Source organism: Oryx dammah, unplaced genomic scaffold (assembly GCF_014754425.2).
Source record: "Oryx dammah isolate SB20612 unplaced genomic scaffold, SCBI_Odam_1.1 HiC_scaffold_14, whole genome shotgun sequence".
NCBI classification, from domain to species: Eukaryota; Metazoa; Chordata; class Mammalia; order Artiodactyla; family Bovidae; genus Oryx; species Oryx dammah.
In genome coordinates, this window is record NW_024070198.1 from 23,650,833 (window position 1) to 23,671,635 (window position 20,803).

At 35.6% G+C, this 20,803-nt stretch overlaps 1 protein-coding gene across 2 annotated transcripts in view; it reads left to right on the plus strand.

Annotated features, from left to right (window-relative positions):
* Positions 1–20,803, plus strand: part of SLK (STE20 like kinase) — a 59,398-nt gene that overhangs the window by 32,121 nt on the left and 6,474 nt on the right. The window contains exons 8-18 of one of the 2 annotated variants that reach the window (XM_040254317.1): positions 462–590; positions 1,193–2,560; positions 4,565–4,695; positions 4,919–5,042; positions 6,479–6,658; positions 9,103–9,195; positions 16,591–16,720; positions 17,554–17,678; positions 18,201–18,389; positions 18,926–19,051; positions 20,306–20,419. In XM_040254317.1, the coding sequence (XP_040110251.1) occupies positions 462–590; positions 1,193–2,560; positions 4,565–4,695; positions 4,919–5,042; positions 6,479–6,658; positions 9,103–9,195; positions 16,591–16,720; positions 17,554–17,678; positions 18,201–18,389; positions 18,926–19,051; positions 20,306–20,419 (2,709 nt within the window). The remainder of the gene's footprint in view (positions 1–461; positions 591–1,192; positions 2,561–4,564; positions 4,696–4,918; positions 5,043–6,478; positions 6,659–9,102; positions 9,196–16,590; positions 16,721–17,553; positions 17,679–18,200; positions 18,390–18,925; positions 19,052–20,305; positions 20,420–20,803) is intronic. The other variant, XM_040254319.1, reaches the window with a different exon arrangement.

Genomic DNA, 20,803 nt, shown 5'->3' on the forward strand with positions numbered 1-20,803 from the left:
AACAAACAGGTATTTATAGACACTTTTAACAGAACTCTAAAGCTTTTTGTAATTATTTTATTGAGGTGTTATATGAGATGTAAGCATACTATTATTTTTAAAGAACTAGTAATGTATTTGAAACTTGGTTTAATTTTAATTTAGATTTTAGATTATGAAATTTTCAGACATACAGCAGAGTACATGAAGCTATTACCCAGAAGTAATGTGCTATCATTTTTGACATATTTCTTTAAGATTCTTAAAGACCATGTGGAGATAGAGTTGCAGGCAGCCCCTGTTCCTGTTCAGTTCCCTTCCCTGCCGTCTTATCCCAGATGTAGTATCATCTGAAGTTGTTTGTATTTTTCCTATTTACATGTCAGTGTTTTTACCACGTAATAATGTGTTTTATATATATGAAACTCACTCCACAGACATTTCAGTTGTTACTGAGTGTGCTCTTTTTAATGATCAAACAGCATCCTTTTGTGACTGTTGATTCCAACAAACCAATTCGGGAGTTGATCGCAGAGGCAAAGGCTGAAGTTACAGAAGAAGTTGAAGATGGCAAAGAGGAGGATGATGATGAGGAAACAGAAAATTCTCTGGTCAGTATTTAAAAAGGAAATTGTGTTTTGGTAATTTTTAGAGTTGAGTTTTGAGTTACAATTCCACGTATGTCTAAGAATTAATTGATTGGGTTGTTGTTGTTTAGTTGTTAAGTCGTGTCCAACTCTTTGGCAGCCCCGTGGACTGTAACCCAGGAGGCCTCTCTTTCTGGGATTTCCCAGGCAAGAATCCTGGAGTGGTTGCCATCTCCTCCTCCAAGGGTCTTCCCAACCCACGGATCAAACCTGTGTCTCCTGCATTGGCAGGTGGATTCTTTACTATGGAACTACCAAGGAAGCCCGATGTATTGGGTAGCAATACAAAAACCTTTAATTTAGAGGTGAAGATTTATTAAGTTTGCTCCTTGCTTTCAAGTTTGCCCCTTGCTGTCCATTTTTGTCATATTTATTATGTGAAGATTTGTCAGTTCTTTAAATTATTTTTATAATTTTATCAAATTTTACTGAATAAAAATATTAAATCACTATATATATGAATTCATCCTATATATATACACACACACATATATATGAAATATTGTTTTGGTCACCATCTTGAAATTAACATTTTTAACACTAAAACTGTATAAAATCTTTTTTAGCCAATACCTGCCAGTAAGCGTGCCTCCTCTGACCTGAGTATTGCCAGCTCTGAAGAAGATAAGCTTTCACAAAATGCTTGTATTTTGGAATCTGTCTCAGAAAAAACAGAACGTAATACTTCTGAAGATAAATTTAACAGTAAAATTCTTACTGAAAAACCCACCAGTGATGAACCTGAAAAGGTTGTGTTGGGTACTGATGAACATGTTAATGATACTCATTTAGAAGCTATGGCTGAATTTCATAGTAAAGCACCAGTAATTGAGGAAAATGGAAGAGAAGAGAAGAGCCCCAAGCTTGAAAATCTTCCTGATACAGAAGACCAGGAGGCAGTGGACATTAATTCAGTCAGTGAAGGAAAGGAAAATAACGTAATGATAACTTCAGAAACAAATACTGAACAGAATCTGAAACCTGAAGAAGAAACAGATCAGGAAAAGCAGCAGATATTTGAAAATAAGTTTATAAAATCTGAAGAAATTGAAGATACTACTGTCCAAGCAATGGATTTAGTTTCTGAAGAGACTGGAGAAAGAGAGGCAGATATTCAGGCAACTGAAAATGAAGTTGAGTTTACAAAGGAAGACACCCAAGAGAAATTGGGAAAAGATGACAAAACTGAAAAAGACATGATCAGTGATACAAGCAAAGTGATAGGAACAAATGAGGCAGAAGACGTTGCTCACAGGGCAACTGAGAGCAGTGCTGAGGGTGCTCAGCATAATGATGGGAAAGAAGTGGGTGACGTAGGCCAGACATTAGCGATCAGGTCCACAGAGGGTCCTGAGGCTGGTGGTACGGGGGAAGTTTCTGTTGAAGAAGGAGTTGAAACTAATGAGACAGACAAAAAATCTGTAGACGGTAAAGGTGAGGAACAACTAATCAGCAGTTCAGAGACCCGACTGGAGACCAGTGAGGAAGTTGGGACCAATGGAGTTGAGATGACTGAATCAAGTGGCACTGAAGGAACAGAGGTCAGCAGTGTAGTGACTGATACTGACCAGAAAGCTTCAGAAAGTGAGACTCCGGATGTTCATAAAGCCACTGCTCAGATGGACACAGAGCAAAAAGAAATTCCATGTGAAGTGCCAGTTAAAGCAGGACCTCAAGTTATTGCTGCTTCACAGCCCAGTGAACCTCAGCCTGTTCCAATACCCAGTATTAATATCAATCCTGAGGATGCAGAAAATAAAGAAGTAGGTGCTTTATCAAAAACTGAAACCATGTTACCAGAATCTGAGAATCAAAAGGAAAATGATACTGATTCAGGCACTGGTTCCACCGCTGATAATAGCAGCATTGACTTGAATCTATCCATCTCTAGCTTCCTAAGCAAAACTAAAGACAGTGGATCAATATCTTTACAAGTAAGTGTATATGGGTCCATGTTTGGATTTTTCTTTGTCGTTTTGGCAGTTGAGAGTTTATGTAAAACTGATGACTTTCAAACTAACCAACACTAAATCAGTGTAGTATTAACCCTATAAAATTCTTCAGGGCTATGAGAGCAATCAATTAAAAATAAAACTAGAGAGATTCTGGATGTAATCGTTAAATTTTTTGGTAGTACCTACCTATTTTTGCCAACTCAATATAAATAGTATAATGAATTGCTTACTGGTATTTGGATTTTCCTACTGCACATCTCTTGGTATAAATTTAGCAAGAATCAGAAAATTTGAAAGAATAGAGGGCTTATAAGAATGATCTCTTTTAAAGAATGTTTAGGATTTAAACATCCCTTGATTTACTACTGGCCATGCAGATGACCACTCTTAACTCCTCAGTCATAGCCATTTCTACTGCTGTGTAAATCATTATGGGAAAACCAAACACTAAAACCCAGAATGCCTGGAGCTGTTAGAGCATGATTCTCCAATCTGAGTGTGCTTAAAAAGGTAATCATTAGGGAGAGCTATGTAGAAGTATGGAGTGAGGCCAGAGAATCAGTATTTGTAACAAAAGATCCCATGGAATTCTGACACAAGTGAGCCACAGACTGCTTAGAGACTCTGGATTGACAGGTGGCAGAAAAGCAGGAACTTAGAACTGACCTTAGGGATAGGACTCTAGGGCATGACTGATCCGCCTGCCTATGTGCCCCAGATTATTTCTACATGTATTGCTTAGATTTCAGTTTTCAGTTTATTTTGTTTCAGTGCCTGAAATTCCATTTTTCTGAAGTTCATTTACAGACTTAATAGTTATAGTTAGCCTTTCCAAAAAAAAAAAAAAAAAGGCAAATATTTCTGTGAGAATTAAGGTGACATTAATTGTGGATGCTTTAGTAGGAACTGAAGAAATGGAAAATTTGGAGGTTACAGGGAGGTAGGTTAATTTTGGAGCATGCCCACTTTAGGTTTTAGAAGATGTCTGGATAGGGTGGCCATAGTCCAGGGCTTAGGGGAGAGCAGCTTGAGGATACTGGAAACCTAGAGAGTAGAACAGTAAGAGGGTGAAGACTGCAAAGTGCCAAAGACCAACTTAAAAATTCTAATGCCTTTTAAATGTAGTATTTTCACATTCTCCTTTTGATCCCTCTGCTTTCTAACCATTTCCACCTGTCACAATTAAATGATTATCTGTTCTCAGTATTTACATGTTTACCAAGATGTGTTTATAGCAGTGTTACATACTTCTGTTATTTCTGTTTGCCTTTAAAAAACATTTGGATACCAGTTGAGGAATGAAGAGTTTGGTCTTGATAAAGAATTTCAGGCAGTAGCTAGCTGGCAGATCTGGTATGTTGGATGGTGTGGTGGAGGTGCTGTCTTTCTAGTAACTCTAAAATCACTCCTCCATCTCTGACCCTGAAATGAAGGAGGGCTGGTGATATTGTTGATTAAATGAATTTTGAATCTCAGTTGTGGCAGTGTTTTAAAGTTATCTGAGAGCCTTTTCAAAGTAAAAGCCTCAGCCTTTTCAGACTTGCTGATTTAAATTCTTTTGCGGGATGTGCCCAGGAATTCATTTTTAATGGCGTTGTGTTTCTGAAACAGAAAAACAGGTGTCTGAGAACCTACAAGGTAAAAAGAGGAAGAAAGGATGGTTAACATGTAAAGATTGTACTAATTACTCATTTTGTGAATTGATCATTACCACTTGTGCCTAATTGTGATGTAGTATCATAAAAATTATACATGCATACCATCGAAATGCATAATTTCACTTGAAAAGCTTGGTTTCATCTGTAAAGTCGTGTGACAATCAAATGAGGTGGATTTGGTATAATTGGTTTCTGTTCAGCTTTGTGTGTGTAGTCTTCATAGCAGTTAGTTCCGTTTCTTGTTTTTGTTTTTTTTTTTTAAGAATATGTTTTCCTTCTCTAGTATTCCCCATATAACACCTAACTAAAATAAAATCTTCCTCAGGAAACAAGAAGACAAAAGAAAACATTGAAGAAAACACGCAAATTTGTTGTTGATGGTGTAGAAGTAAGTGTAACAACGTCAAAGATAGTTACTGATAGTGACTCCAAAACTGAAGAGTTGAGGTTTCTTAGGTGAGTAGAGAAACAACGTGATTTCAGCTGGTTTTGTGACTTCTCAGGTCTCTGCAGAGTCTGAAGAATAGAAAAATGAGTAGTCTTGGCTAGTTTTGAGTTATGTTTTATTACTTTTCCATTGGAAGAAAATGTTAGTTTTCAAGTGTTTTCTTGTAAAGCATTACTTCAGTGGTGTAATTTTTGCTCCTCTTTTTCTGTTGTCACCGTTAAATTTTATCAGACGTCAGGAACTTCGGGAATTAAGATTTCTTCAAAAAGAAGAACAAAGAGCCCAACAGCAGCTCAATGGCAAACTGCAGCAACAGCGAGAGCAAATTTTCCGACGTTTTGAACAGGAGATGATGGTAAAGTCTTGGAATTTTGTACCATTTTGTTCATAAAGAAATTTACTGCTTAAAAAAATCACTGCTGGAAGGTTTTAGAACTTTTTCTCTGTTTATTAGATTTCTCTGGCTTTGTGATATGTGTTTGGCCTTTTCTCTTGGGTGGTCTGGATGTTTTCTTTTTCTTTTCTTCCTGTTTTTGGCCATTTGCCTGACTTACAGTGTGTTGGGTGTCTTCATTTTTCTTTGATTAAAATCTGTCATGAAAACCTGGAATCATGAAGCTAATAGGTGGTTTGCAAATTTCTATTGCTGGACAACTTTTTATTGCTAAAACTTTACCTCTCAGAATCCAAGATTTTAAGGTACTCTAGAGCAGTTGTTTTCAAAATTGGTTGAGTATTAGAACTTCTTGGGGGATTTTTCAGAATATGCTTACTTCTCTGGCTACTGGTTAAGCTTCCACATCCATTTTCACAGCTGCTAGAGTAGTTAGTGCTAACTTGTCAAGGGTAATTGTCACTGAGTCTTTAAATTTTTACTTTGTGTCCAAAGTTGGAAAAGGAATTGTTAACGTGATATAAAATTTCAATAACCTATGTTGAACATCTAGCTTAATGTACGTTAGAAAAAAGGATCATTTGAAATGTTATAGGATTCATGGTTGATTATAGTTCTTATGTTTTATAATTTTAAGTGGTAGGATTTTTTTGTGTGAAGTTTGGCATTGCTGATTTCATTTGTTGGGTCCTAACTGAGAATTCCTAAGGAAATAATGAGCTTTTGTTTTCATTGAGTATTTTTGCAGTATATTCTGTTTTTTCAGAACCTTACAAAAACTGTGTTTCTCCTCTCCCCATATTTTCCAAATATTTTGCTTTTTAATTTTTTAAAAGAAAACACTCTTTACAAATAAGTACCTATGTCTAAAATTGCAGTGTTATTCAAGTATTATATAAACAGGAATCTTTTGTTGAGAGAATAGCTTTATAATTCTAAAAGGTTTGTTTCAATGAAATAGGATGTTTATTTTAAGCATCTTGATGAGGAAGAGTAATTCTGAAAATGACAAGTAATGGTATGTTTTTAAAATAGACTTCAAATATGACCTTTGATTTATCAAAAATCGTATAGGAAAAATATTGAAATTTTTCTTACTTTAGTATTTCATAGCAATTGGATATTCTTCTGGATTGTCTATAATTTCTGAATATTCTATACTTATATAATAGAAAAAAGTATTTTCCTTATTAGAAAAAAGTGAAAATGCTCATCTTTTTGAAAAATTTTAAAAACATATTTTAGTGAATTTGACTTGTTCAGTATTGCAGAGGGTACGGATTTTATCACTAAGTTTAAATGCCAGCTATCAGTATGTGCTTTTAGTAAACATTTTCAGTATAATAAGTTGATATGAGCATTCATGTTAAATGATCTTGAGCTACATCATTTTACAGAGCAAGAAACGACAATATGATCAGGAGATTGAAAATCTAGAAAAACAGCAGAAACAGACTATTGAACGTCTAGAACAGGAACACACAAATCGCTTGCGAGATGAAGCCAAACGCATTAAAGGTGAACAAGAAAAAGAGTTGTCCAAATTTCAGAATATGTTAAAGAACCGAAAGAAGGAGGTAAGTGTAACTACCCTTTTCAGTGTACACGTGTTTAAGGAATAAAGAATAATACTTGTTAGTTAAGTGGCACTCATTCTTTTTTTTTTTTTTTTTTCAGTCTTCCCAGCAGTCATGTAGGGTAGCAGTAAGGCCAGATGTTACCTAGTTTTACTGCCAAGAAAACTGGAGTAGAAAAGGTTTTAATGACCTTTTCAAGTTCACAAACACACATTAAATATCCAGCTAACCTTTGAAACAAGACTTCCAATTGAGTCTAATCCGTTTTCCTTTTAACCTATCATTCCTCCTTTATTAATGCAACGTTTAAGTCCTGACATAGTGATGTTTTTTCCAAGAAAACATGCTATGATCTATTAGCACGTGGCAACAATATTTTAATTTAGTATTTATTTGCAAATTTAATTCATGCTTAAAAATTATTTTTTCTTGATTATCTTGAGTACCTTTCTCAGATACTGTGTCCAAACAAAAGCTGAATAACCTGAAATTTGAAATAATATCTCCAAGTTTATCAAAGTGTGAGATACTTTGAAGAATCACAGGTGGAAAATATCTGTAAAGTCATTTGACAAGAATAAATTTTTTCATTTTTCCTGAAACTGTTCCATATTGTCATAGAATCTGTTGTGTGGTATTATTTACTATGAAAGATTGTCATTGTTTCAGAAAGTAGATTTACATATTGTATTAATGTGTCTTTTTCTTCCCCAATTAAAATAAAATTAAGAGAAATTTTATATATTAGCAGTTTTGAGAGATAATTTTATAATTTATTCTGTTCCTTTAGTGTAGGAGGAGAATTTATCTTTTAATGATATAAAAGACCCCTTGGACAATATTATGATCAGATTTATTAGTTTTGGAGCAAACTAACATCAACCAAACTAGTGAATACATTTTCACTTTTGTTGCATGTCCCCAATACTCAGATTCATTGATTTTAACAGTGAAATGCAGAAAATGGAATATCATATTGCTGAACTTCAGGATCTGGGTTTAAAAGGATAGAAACAAATATTAATCGTACATTCTTTAATTTCTCTAGGTAAAGATGAGTAAAATGGTATATAGCCATTTGATGTGGCTTCCATTTCTAAAAATTACTGTTTTGTTACTGTTTATTTTATTTCATATAGAATTGCTTTATATACCATGATGTATGACTTTATTGAGACCAAATGTTAATTTTTCTTAAAACCATGGATAGATGGATAGTTTTTATTAAAAGGTTGTTTTCTAATATCAGATTAAATTTTTAAAATTTTGTAGGTAAATAGATGATTTAATTTTAGAGATAAAAATGTTTCTAGTTATTGTTACTGTTTTGGAGTAGGAGAGATTTAGCCATCGAACGAGTTTGAGATTGTGATATGCGTATTTTAAATAATTATGTATTTTTTTCCTTATTGCTAAACTTCTTGCATTTGGGGAGTCTCTTCTTTTTAATGGTGATTTGGTTTCATGAGAGATTACTGATGGGAAATTTTAAATACACTGGTTAAATCAAAATCAGTCTCTTTCACAGACCATAAATGGCATGTGGTGATTTGGAATCTGGTTGCTTTTGGTGCTTCTACTTATAAACACATGATCGTCTTTCATAGTTGGGTTACAGATTTGTTCTTAGGTGGAATACACATCTCGGATTTTGAAGTGATTAAAAGAAGGAGCTCTAAAATATACTTTATTTTATAATGTACTTTATCTGGTGTAATAAATCATAGCATACTAAACTTATTTTTTGAGGGATTTATATTACAGGTTTTAAAGTTGACAATTGATTTTGGCTTAATTTATCAGCAAAGGAGAATGTTATTCTAATTTAACCCCAAAGTTTTCAAATATGTTCATTTTTATCACACCATGTATAAAATGGTGTTTTATAAAAAAAGAAAGTGTGCATTTATTTCTCCTTTGTGTTATTCTAAGGCTTACTATTGTTTTTCTTTTGATCTCATTAAGTGGATTTCATTTAGAATTATTTCATTGGTTTTATCAAGCCAATCATGAAATGTTGCAGTTTTATAAATGAATGGCGTTAGTTTTCCTTATATCCAGGATACCAAACAGTGTCAATAGACAACGTCAATAGATACATTTATAATTTTATGATCTTTCAAGGTCACTTAGGTTTATCACCTTTAGTTCAGCATCAGTGCTGCAAGTAATTGTTTACCGATCACCTTCAAATTTAAGAGAGAATGATATGTAGGGATAATTAAGCAGCTAATTAACCTTTATATGGTGTAATGTCCCTTTCTGCACTATGATTAAGCATGTTCTATCCTTTCATTCTTTTTCTTCTAACTAACACCTGTGCTAATGCATGCTGAAAGGAACTTTTTAACAGCTTTATCTGACTTTGTAGCTTGTCTGCTCACATAAATGCTTGCTGTGGAGAAAGTATTTTTCCCCACCTCCTGCATGCTTATACACTGTAGGTTATAAATGAAGTGGAGAGAGCACCCAAAGAGCTGAGAAAAGAGCTCATGAAACGCAGGAAAGAGGAGCTTGCACAAAGCCAGCATGCTCAGGTAACAGCAGCAGCTTAATGCTACTAAAAACAGAAAGCGGCATTATTCTCACAGCTCAATAAACCATGGTTAAAAGGGTAAATTCTGTACTTATTATATGATGTTGACATCTCCTCAGAGAAAGGGTCCCAGGGCATCCTTTATGTAGTACTAAATTCGCACTAATGGTGACATTTAAGTTGCTAATATGAAATTAAGTGAAATGTTTGGAAAGCTGACTGCAGATGAAATAAATGTGTATGTTAATGTGTAATCCACTGTACTCTTATTTTAATCTTGATGGAAGCTTACATTTTTAAGTGGTAATGTCAATGTTTGATAGAAGACTTTTAGGACAGAAAAATATAGAGGGTGAGTATATAAGCTTTGTGCGTACAAAAAGAATGCATATTAAAAGGCCATTAATTTGGGAAATCCCTTGTTTGCCTAGTGGTTAGGATTCTGGGCTTTCACTACTGTGGCCTGGGTTCAATCCCTGGTTAGGGAAATAAGACTCCACAAGCTGGTAAATGATAATGTTAAATGGTAGATCATACATTTATTACTGTTAAACTCAACAATATAAGCTACTTAAAACCATATTTTAAATATTAAGTATGTTCTTTTTGATTCAGAATCTAGCAGTTACAAAAATAGACAGTTGTTACCTAAGTAAACTTGATTTTAGGTTATGATAAGGCTGAACCTGTTAATGGGTAAATTCTTTACAAAACTAGATAAATTGGTATTTTCAACAGAATTTTCTAGCGAGGTCTTTTATACTTGGGATCATCTTTCTTTTAATTAAGTTTGTACTCAGCCTGGAGGCAAAGAGAGAAATGAGCTCAGTTTGTAGTTACAAATGTTAATGAAAGGGAGAAGAGACATGGAATATTTATTATTTGTTGCTTTAAATTGCCTTTTTAATGTGGGTTTTTATATAATTTTAAAAGTTGGTTCCCAGCCTTTTGAATTTTATAGATTCATGAAAAGGAATATAGAAACCAACAGAAAGCTTTGGGGACCATGACCAGTGCATTGTCATTAAAATTTTTTTTGTTGTTTTTTGTCAAGGCAGGATATTTGAAACTGTCATTTACTTGTCACCATCATTTCAAACTAGGAATTATTTTAACATCATGAAAAATAAGAAAAATATCTTGGAATTTTAAAATTTTAATAAAACTAGGCTATTTAAATAAATTTAGTTTTTTTTTTTTTCTTCCTGTGAGTCAAAATTTTGTCTTGGCCTAGTATGGGAATTCCTACAGGCACACCTCTTTTTATTGTTCTTCGCTTCTTTGTGTTTTTGCAGTACTGTGGGTTTCCCCCCCACCAAATTGAAGGTTAATGCAACCCTGCATCAGGCAAGTGTGTCAGCACCATTTTTCCAACACTATTTGCTCCCTTCGTGTCTCTCTGTTACCTCACAGTATTGCTCACAGTATTTCAAACTTTTTTATTATTATTATATTTGTTATGGTGATCTCTGATCTAAAATCTTTGATGTTACTACTACAACTTACTGAAGGGTCAGGTAATGGTCAGCATTTCCAGCAATAAACTACTTTTTAATTAAGGTATGTATGTTGTTTTTTTCAGACAGTGCTATTGCATTCTTTATTTAATAGAATACATATAGCATAAACATAACTTATGTACTTGGGAAACCGAATAATTCACGTTTTGCTTTATTGCGTGGACTAGAGCTGAACCTACAATATCTCCAAGGCATGCCTGTCATCAGGTGGTAATAGCAGACACAGTGTTTACTGTGTGTCATACTGATTGCACCCGTATGACCTTGTGTAACCTCACAACATAGGAGGTAGTTGCTCGTATGACCCACATTCTACAGGTGAGGGAATGAAAGCGCAGGAGGTTGAATGACTCACCAAGTTCACACATTTGGTTAATGGTGGAGCTGGAATTCTCATCTAGGCACATTTGCCTCCCTGTCTCACACACTGAGCCATGTCATCCTGCCTCGTATGTAAGCTGCCTGTTCTGTGCCTAGTCTGAACTCTTACTGGCTGGGCCAGTGGTCGTTAGCCATGTCTTACTGACAGCTGAAGAGGAGGTCCTTGTTGGCCCCACATCTGTTGTTGGATAATTCGGATTTCACTCCAGATAACGACAATTTGGTTTTGCCTTGTGAAGGGATATGGAGTTTAATTCCAAAAGGCAGTGTGTCAGACTCTATTATAGTGTCGAAAGTAAGAATTTAGTGTTGACTGAATCAGGTAATCCAGTGCTTTAATAGTGCTTTCAATAAAACTTTGTAGGTGATTTTTCATATAGTTCACGATGCCAGCCTGTATTTTCCAACTAAAGCTAAAATCAATAGTAAGTTTCTTTCTGTAAATTTAATGACAAATTTAGTAATTAACTGATTTCAAAAGTATTTATATTTAGCTACTGCTTTTGATGAAGTTGCTGGATAACTTTACAGAGTCTAATATTGTAAACTTTTAAAAGACTATGAATAATAACCATACAGACATGAAACAAGAATTTATTTGATAATCTAGTCCAGTGGTCTTCAGACTGTACTCCTAGGAGCTGTTGAGTTTGGAAGAAGCACATTGAGAATTCTTCAGAAATGAGAACAATAGAGCTCTGTACCCCTACGTCCAGAGCAGTACCACTTTTCATCTGTTTTATAAACTGAGATTTTTTTTTTGGCAAATTTTTAAAAAAGAGAGTTCAGCTGGCTTAAAAAACAACAGCCGCAAACTAGAGGTTGGAAACCACTGATCTAGTTAAAATCCTTCATTGTACAGGCCCTTTTGTTAACTGACTTGTTCCAGGCCTCAGGAAACTCAGCGTTTGTATAATTACTCTTTCCATTTACAAAAAGTCACTCCGCTCTGTTCTCACCTGGGAGGCGCGTTGTATTCCGATCCACAGGGCGTTGCTCAGGCCATGATTCACTCTTTTCAACTGTCGTCCTGTGCAGTCTTCAACGCCCAAATGCAGGACGTAAGTCCCCCGTGCCTTCCAGGAGGATGCCATCTGTTCTACCTGCTTTTCTTTGGCTCACATGTGCCTTTTCACTGTTAGTTTCACTTGTTATAAATCTAGAAGATTGATAAATGACAATGTCAGTAGTAATAATCCGACATGAACTTTATAGTACAGTATTCTTTGAAGAGTGTTCACATTTAATTCTCACTGCCAACCCCCTACTATGGAGGTGGAGTGTACCCATTTTACAGATGAATAAATCGAAGCACAGAAGACTAAGTGATTTGCCTAAAGTTACAAAAGAGATTAGTGGTAGAGCTGGAACTAGAACACTTCTACTATAGTGTTCTTTTTTCTGTCTACTCCACCACAGATTTTAATCTGAGATTTTCATCTTTTTTCAAGAAGTGTCTTCCCAATAGTTTTTTCTGTGTTTTTGCACATGTGAGAAATTGAATGAATGCTGTGATTAGATTTTTATCTTCGTGTGAAGTGACGTTTTGATTGCATATATGTTTCTGTAGATATTTTAATTATGGTTATGGTCAGAAAAGCCATGCTAAAAGTGGTGATTTCAGTTCCATTTAGTTTTCACTATTCAGATTGTCCCATTATGCATAGTGGGTTGCTATTCTCCATGTTGTAGTTTTAAATTAAGTGTGGAATTCCAGGCTGTATTCTTTCTCACAGTTTCTATAGGGAAACGAGTAGCTTATTTAACACTATAATTTTGTTTGTGATGTTTGATATACACAACTGGAGTAGATAGAATACAGCTTGATTTCAACCCCTTCTTCCCCCTCTCTTGAAATTGCTTATTTATCTTTATTATTGACAGCCATTGGACTCTCTCGTTTTCTAAAAGAGTAAGCAAAATGTTATTTTATGATGAGAGGGAGGAATTAATGAATTACAAACACTTTTCTGATCATTACCATTTTACACTTTTCTTTTAAGTTAAAATGATCAAATTCTGTATTCAAATAGCCCCACATATCATAATTCTTCCTTATAGTTTCCTAGAACCCAAAGCTGTATTTTTAATGTTTACCGTTATTGGACTAATAAAATTCCATTATCAGAATTAAAACTTGTACATTTAAAGGGCACTCATTTTACAGTTTATATGTCCATTTTGAAATTGTTACTCCTAGTGACAGAATTGATCTGTTGTTATTTTATTAAAGTGAATGTAAAAAAAAAAAATAAAGTGAATGTAGTTTGTGCAGTTTTTTTGGAATGTAAGATCACTTTTCTTTTAGATCCTAAATAATTTCTAATTACAGATTCCCCTGTGAATGTATTATACTCGGCTTTTGAAGTTAGGAACTTTAATGAAAGCTCGGTGATACTAAATCTTCATTTCTTTTATGATAATAAAATATATTAATTAGCATGTAAGGAACCCTTTGATCTTCCCTGTAACTCAGATGGCAAAGAATCTGCCTGCAATGCAGGAGACCTGGGTTCGATCCCTGGGTCAGGAAGATCCTCTGGAGAAGGGAATGGCAGTCCACTCCAGAATTCTTGCCTGGAGAATCCCATGGACAGAGGAGCCAGGCGGGCTACAGTTTGTGGGGTCGCAAAGAGTCGGACACAGTGGAATGACTAACACTGCCGCTACTGCTAAGGGCTCAGTAAATAGGAGTTAACTATGTTGGTGTTGAGAAAGAGGACAGATAACTGTGATGGAAGTCAAATCTTAACCATATTTAAAATCAATATAAAGAATACCTAATGAATAAGGGACCCTTTTAGGTACTTTTAAGGTTTAATATAAAAAATCAGTTGCAAATATTTTGGCCGTGTAATCATCCACACTCTGCTTAATTATTCAAGCTCATAGCTCAGTAAGGCAGTTGGTGTCTTTGCAAACTCGGAAGATGAGGAAACATTTCCGTAGTTTATGTGCCTTGATTCTTACCTGTTGATCTTTGTTTTGTCTTCTGGAGGAGCATAGTGCTAGTTCTGCCAGCTTCTGGGTAACAGTCTTCACTCTTTTTTCCGGGCTTGCTTCTGCAGTTCTTTGTCATTCACTTTGAATCTTCATTTCGGGATCCTTTTATTCCTTGCGTTGCATTCTCTGTGGTTTACTTTGGAACTTTTGAAAGTATGTTACTGAGGGAAGGGGCCCACTGTGCTTTATAGGGACTGACAGATAAAACCAATTTGGGACCAATAGAGTGGAAGCTCCTTGAAGGGAATGCTGTCTTTTATTGATTTTAGTAACCATGTAAGTAGTACAGATCCCAGCATTTATTAAGTGCTTGAAAAAGGTTTTTGAACGAACTCTTACTTAATTTCGACAAATACAATAAAAATTGCATTGACAAGAAATCACGTTCACTTTTTTAATGGCACTGGTTTATACAGTTGACCCTTCAACAATTTGGGTTTTGGGGTGCTGACCCTCTATGCAATTGAACATTCACCTAAAACTTTACAGTCGGTCCTCCACATCACAGTTCCACATCTGCACAGTCAGCCAACCACATGACGTTTAGGACATACTTAGTGAAAAAATCCACCTTTATTTGGACCCATGCAACTCAAACCTGTGTTGTTGAAGGGTTCATTGTGTTCACCGTTTTATTTTCACATAGGTACTTATTCATCCAATCTTTTATACTTGATTTCTTTGTCTAAATGTAATATTTATATTTATGATAATTTGGAACAATTATTTTTGTCCACACATATCTTTTTAAGTTATATATGCAAACTAATGATAAAAATACTGAACAAAATAAAATTTTTGATGTATCTGCAGGTTATATTGTTTATTAAACAAGTTTACGTATAGAAATTTTACAGTGAAATTAGAGAATCAGTTTAATTTTTATTATAAACGATATTTACTTTAAGAAAAGAGAAGCTTGAACAACTTACTTTGTTATAACTGCTTATAAGATAGGATGGAGATTTTGCAATCTTATTAAATCTAATTAGCTTTGTAATAGTCATTGAGTTCTTTTCTTTTTTGCTATGATAAAGTTATGTGACTGTTGGCATTTGTAATTTTTTTGTGTAAATACTCAGCGTTAATCTTACCTACAAAACTGACAATGTTTTTTAATGACACATAAATACATTTCTTGTCCCCAGTACAAAAGATCATAATTGATACAAAACTCTACTGGTAGTTGTACTCCTTAGAAACAGTTCACTAGTCTTTCTGCTGCTGTACATTTGTATTCATGCTAAAATACAAATCACAGTGCAGATGAGACAGCAGCATTGTGACAACAAATTAACAGGATGTCATGGATGGTGAGACCAGATTCTCATTTCCAGAGAATCAGTAGTAAGAGAAGCATCTTGAGGAACACTGCTAGGCTCACTCTGCATTGAAGACCAGGCTGGTAGTGATCCAGATGCTGCCAGACTCTGTCCAAGGCCTGAAAAATGGTTCCAAAATGAATCCTGAGGTTTTATCATCTCTTAGATATGCAAGAGAAGGGATTATAGGTGAAGTGCTGCTTTAACCCTAAATCTCTAAATCCATACTCAAATTGATAAGAATATCCCTTGAATTAATCACAAGCTACCATAACGGCCAAATGAGGGATAGAGATCCAACTGGTTACTTGAAAATTTTGCATTTCTTCAATATGGGTATTGTTACTATTCCATCCACAAATGTATAATCTAGCATAGCAACCATAAGTCACTTTAACTTTTCCTTTCCTTATACAATAATTGAGAGATTTTTAAAAAAGCATAAATTTGGCATTTGAGCAGATAGTATGTATTCAGTAAATATTTGTTGAATGAGTGACTCCCAAACATGTTGGTGGAATTCTCTGATTATAAGGAATTTTGTTTGTAGAGTTATATAATATAGCTCTCTTTCCTGTTTCTAGTTCCTGCTTCTCTAGCAAAGCATTATTTCTCACTAAGTCCTTAAAGTGTGGCTCTTTTTATGCACAGGTTGGAGACACAGAAACTGTCTTTCTCTGTTAGGATAGCCATGGTGTTGCTTCCTAACTCTGTTAATAGAAAAATACAGACTTCAAAATTCCCAACTCCTGTTTTACTTGTTTGTTCTTTATTGCCTCTCTTCCTAAAAGGCATTCTTTTTCATTTTTATTGTAGCCACACTCTAGTGGATTGAATAGTCAGTTTTAGAAGGTATAAATTTATTTTTTTCTCAAAGATGTCAGCATAATTGGGCATTTTAATCATGAGTAGTTTATATAGACTTCTCTTGTATGTATTACTCTTAGTAGTGAGTTCACAATATTAAATATTCTAGTACTTTCTGGTCTTGAGTTGGGTGACAAATATATGTTATGCCTATACTGTATAATTTTGGTGATTTTTAAATCTAGTTAACTTTAGAAACTTGGTTCAGAAATCTTGTTAATCACTGATACATACAGCCACATAGATAAATGGATGTTTTGCTCCATAGATACTTACTAACTGATGGTTAACCATGTCTATTAGGAACAAGAGTTTGTTCAGAAGCAACAACAAGAGTTAGACGGCTCTCTGAAAAAGATCATCCAACAGCAGAAGGCAGAGTTAGCCAATATTGAAAGAGAGTGCCTGAATAACAAGCAGCAGCACCTGAGAGGTACATGAACTATGTGGCATATGTATGTACATGATATGTCTGGAAACATTGCAGAGATGTACCTGGGAATTATTTGAATGCTTTCTTTTGCTAGAGTGGTAGAGGGAAAGATAAAAAGGTAAATAAGAGGAAAATACTTTATACAATTCAGAACTACTGCAAGACATAGAATTCCCTTATGGCAATAGAAGTGAACAATAGAAGTGAAGTAAACATATAATCCCTAAAAAATCTTTTCGTCCAGGTGATGCTAGAAATACACCTAAGTAATGTTAGGTGCTCCTAGTAAGGACTTCCCTGGTGGCTCAGACGGTAAAGTGTCTGTCTACAATGCAGGAGACCCGGTTTGATCCCTGGGTCGGGAAGATCCCCTGGAGAAGGAATGGCAATCCACTCCAGGACTATTGCCTGGAAAATCCCATGGACAGAGGAGCCTGGTAGTCTACAGCCCATGGGGTCACAGAGTCGGACACGACTGAGCGACTTCACTTATACCCTGTAATGGGATACTTAATTGGCTACATGATAGGATGGACTTTTAAGCACTTATTTCCTGGAACAAATACCTTGGGTATTTTTTCTTTCTCACTGAGATGATTAAATGGAATTTTAGTGTTGGGAGTGGGGCATTCTTTGTTTACAGGACATTAGAACAGAATGGAAAGTGGTAATGGATATTATCTTTACATTGGTAATATTTCTTTTATAGCTCAGAACGTCTGTGTGTATTAATTAGTTTATTAGAACACTTTTATGTAAATATTAAAACAAGGACCAGAGTACATTCATGAAAAGAGCAAAGTGACATTTTGAAAATTACCTTCTTCTTCCAGCTCGAGAAGCTGCGATTTGGGAGCTTGAAGAACGACACTTACAAGAAAAACACCAGCTGCTCAAACAGCAACTTAAAGATCAGTATTTTATGCAAAGACACCAGCTACTTAAGCGCCATGAGAAGGTTAATGAAAGGAAATTTGTTCACTTTTTTGTTCATTTTAAAGTTTGCAGAGCTGTTTATTTTTGAAACTTACATATTTTACAGAATAAGTTTTAAGTATCTTTTCTTTCTTTTGTCCTAAAATTTCTTTGATGAAATCTGGAGTAATTAATTATATGTTGATCATTATTGCAAACTTCTTTTCTACAAATTCCAAGAAAGGTAACTAATAAACAGTGCTTCAAGACCTGTTACACATTATAGTCTTCATCTTGTCTCTCAAAGGTAGCTATTTTGGCTCCTTTTTAATTCAGATATCTTAAAAATGTGGACTGTATTTAGTATAAGAGAGTTAACATAAGACTCTTATTACTATTAGCTTTATTTTTCTTATTTTTTTTTTTGGCCTAATGCTTTATTGATCAGTATGTAACAAGGGAGAGCATAATTTGGGGAACGATAGCAAAACGACGTGTTTGAGCATACTTGTGGGTACTGGGTATTCAGTTGTGTCTGTATCACTGGATTCCGAAACTCTCTCAGGAAACAGAACAAATGCAGCGCTACAATCACCGGCTTATCGAGGAGCTAAAAGCCAGACAGGCTCAAGAAAGAGCGAGACTGCCCAAGATCCAGCGTAGCGAAGCCAAGACGCGGATGGCCATGTTCAAGAAGAGCCTGAGAATTAACTCAACAGCAACACCAGACCAGGACCGTGACAAAATTAAACAAGTAAGTAAGCAGATTAGTCTCTTCTTTTTTTAGGTGTAGAAGTTTCGGATGGTCTTTAGAAGTACCACATAATTGTGCTGTAAACATTGGAGCCACTTTGGGCTCTGCAAACACACGGCGCGTCCTAGCTCCCTCTCCTCCAGTGCTGGCCACTGAGAGCTGCTGTGTCCCATGCCCCACACAAGATCCAGGGCTAGATTGATCCCAAGACCGGCCCTGGGACTCAGGTGATTTGACCAGCTTTACAGTCAAACATACAGCCTCACTGTACTTCTGTAGTCACAGTTCCCACACACAGATTAACTGAGGTCACTAAGCAGATAGGAGAAATAAGGATTGAATCAGCAATCTCTGCCCGCCTCCCTACCCCCACCAAAGCCATGATGTAGACTCCAGCTTTGAGTCCTAGCATATTATTACTTGTAGCTTTAGTTTATTGTACTTTAAGCTTTGTTAAATTCCTTAATTACACTTTTGGAAGATGCAGAAATTACATTGCCTATTAACCATATTTATCTTGTTTTTCTTTTTTATAGTTTGCTTCTCAAGAAGAAAAGAGGCAGAAAAATGAGAGAATGGCTCAGCATCAAAAACATGAAAATCAAATGCGGGATCTTCAGCTGCAGTGTGAAGCCAACGTCCGTGAGCTGCATCAGCTGCAGGTCAGCTCCAGAAGCCAGACAGCAGAGCTGGCAGTAGAGGTGCAGCGCCGGTGGCTGGTGTTGAGGAAGCGATAGGTACTCACAGTAAGCCGCACATGGCTTGAGAAGATCCCAGAACTTAAAGGTTTTCTTTCCTCTGTAGACCCAAAGGAAGATCAGTTTAGTATCACAGGCACCTGTTGAGATTTTCTACAGCCATGATTAGTATAAACATGAAGCTAATTTATGATATAAGAAGTTGCATCTTTCAAAAGTACTGTTGAGAATTTGCAGTATATTTTGCAAAGAAGATGAACAAAGTTTTGAAAATGATGTAGGCTGTTTTGTTATGTTCTGAATTTTAAAATTCTTTTTATCTCAGGATAAATAGTTCATTTTCTTCAAGGTTTTTGAAAAAAGTGATCAATATATGAGAAATTTTCTCCTAATAATTTCTAAAATGTTTACAATTTCAAAGTAGTGTATATACATTGTGGATATTGTATATACTTAATTTTCTAGAGCAGAAAATAGTTTCTAATCCCGTGCTCTGGTACCATTGGATAAAATGCTTGCAAGGTGCCCTCTGAAGTGTCAGTTTTGTGAGTAAACCTTAGAATGGGAAATCAGGATCAAACTAGTTCGTTCTTTCTTTTTATTTTATTTTATTTTTTCTAGTTTAGTTTTTTTTTTTCTTTTTTTAAATTTTTATTTTTACTTTATTTTACTTTACAATACTGTATTGGTTTTGCCATACATTGACATGATTCCACCACGGGTGTACATGAGTTCCCAAACATGAACCCCCCTCCCACCTCCCGCCCCATGTCATCTCTCTGGATCATCCCCGTGCACCAGCCCCAACCATCCTGTATCCTGCATTGAACCTAGACTGGCGATTCGTTTCTTACATGATAGTATACATGTTCAGTGCCATTCTCCCAAATCATCCCACCCTCTCCCTCTCCCTCAGTCCAAAAGTCCGCTCTACACATCTGTGTCTCTTTTGCTATCTTGCTTACAGGGTCACAAACTAGTTCTTTCTAGTCAAGTTCTTTTTATATGGTAAGTAACAGATCTAGCCTCTAAACTTGCAAAAGTGAAACTATGACTCATTTCATAATTCTTGGTCCTTGGTTGTTAGAAGAGAATTTCAACCTCAGTAATAGCTTTATGTTTGATGAATATATATATTTTTTATTTTGGAAGATAATTGTATTTGTGAAAAATTGCTAATGTGATCTGAAATTTTTTTAATTCAAACTTTCTTTTCAGAATGAAAAATGTCACCTCTTGGTTGAACATGAGACTCAGAAACTAAAGGAGTTAGATGAGGAACACAGCCAAGAATTAAAGGAATGGAGAGAGAAATTGAGACCTAGGAAAAAGGTAATTTTAAAAGCTTTGATTTAAATACACTTGCATTCGTCCTCCTAGCTGTTGGCCCTTTACCTAATATGTGTCAGGGATGGGAGACACAGAGATGAGGAGTCTAAGTCCCAGAGGTTCACAGTCTAGTTGACAAGCAGCTGCAGATCAGCAGGGGCGTTTCTCTGAAGGAGGTAAGTACCCAGTGCAGAGCAGAGTAGCACAGTGTGCCAGCAACAGAGGAGGAATGCTCCAGTCTGCCCGGGGAAGGCAGGAGGCGTGTGAGAGGAGACGCTCTGTGAGCCAAATGAGGCTTGATGGATGAGCAAGAGCTTGCTGAGAGGACAGACAGATTGGAGTGGGATGGGGCAATGTAAGTACAGAGAAGAGAAGGAGTGAAAAGGA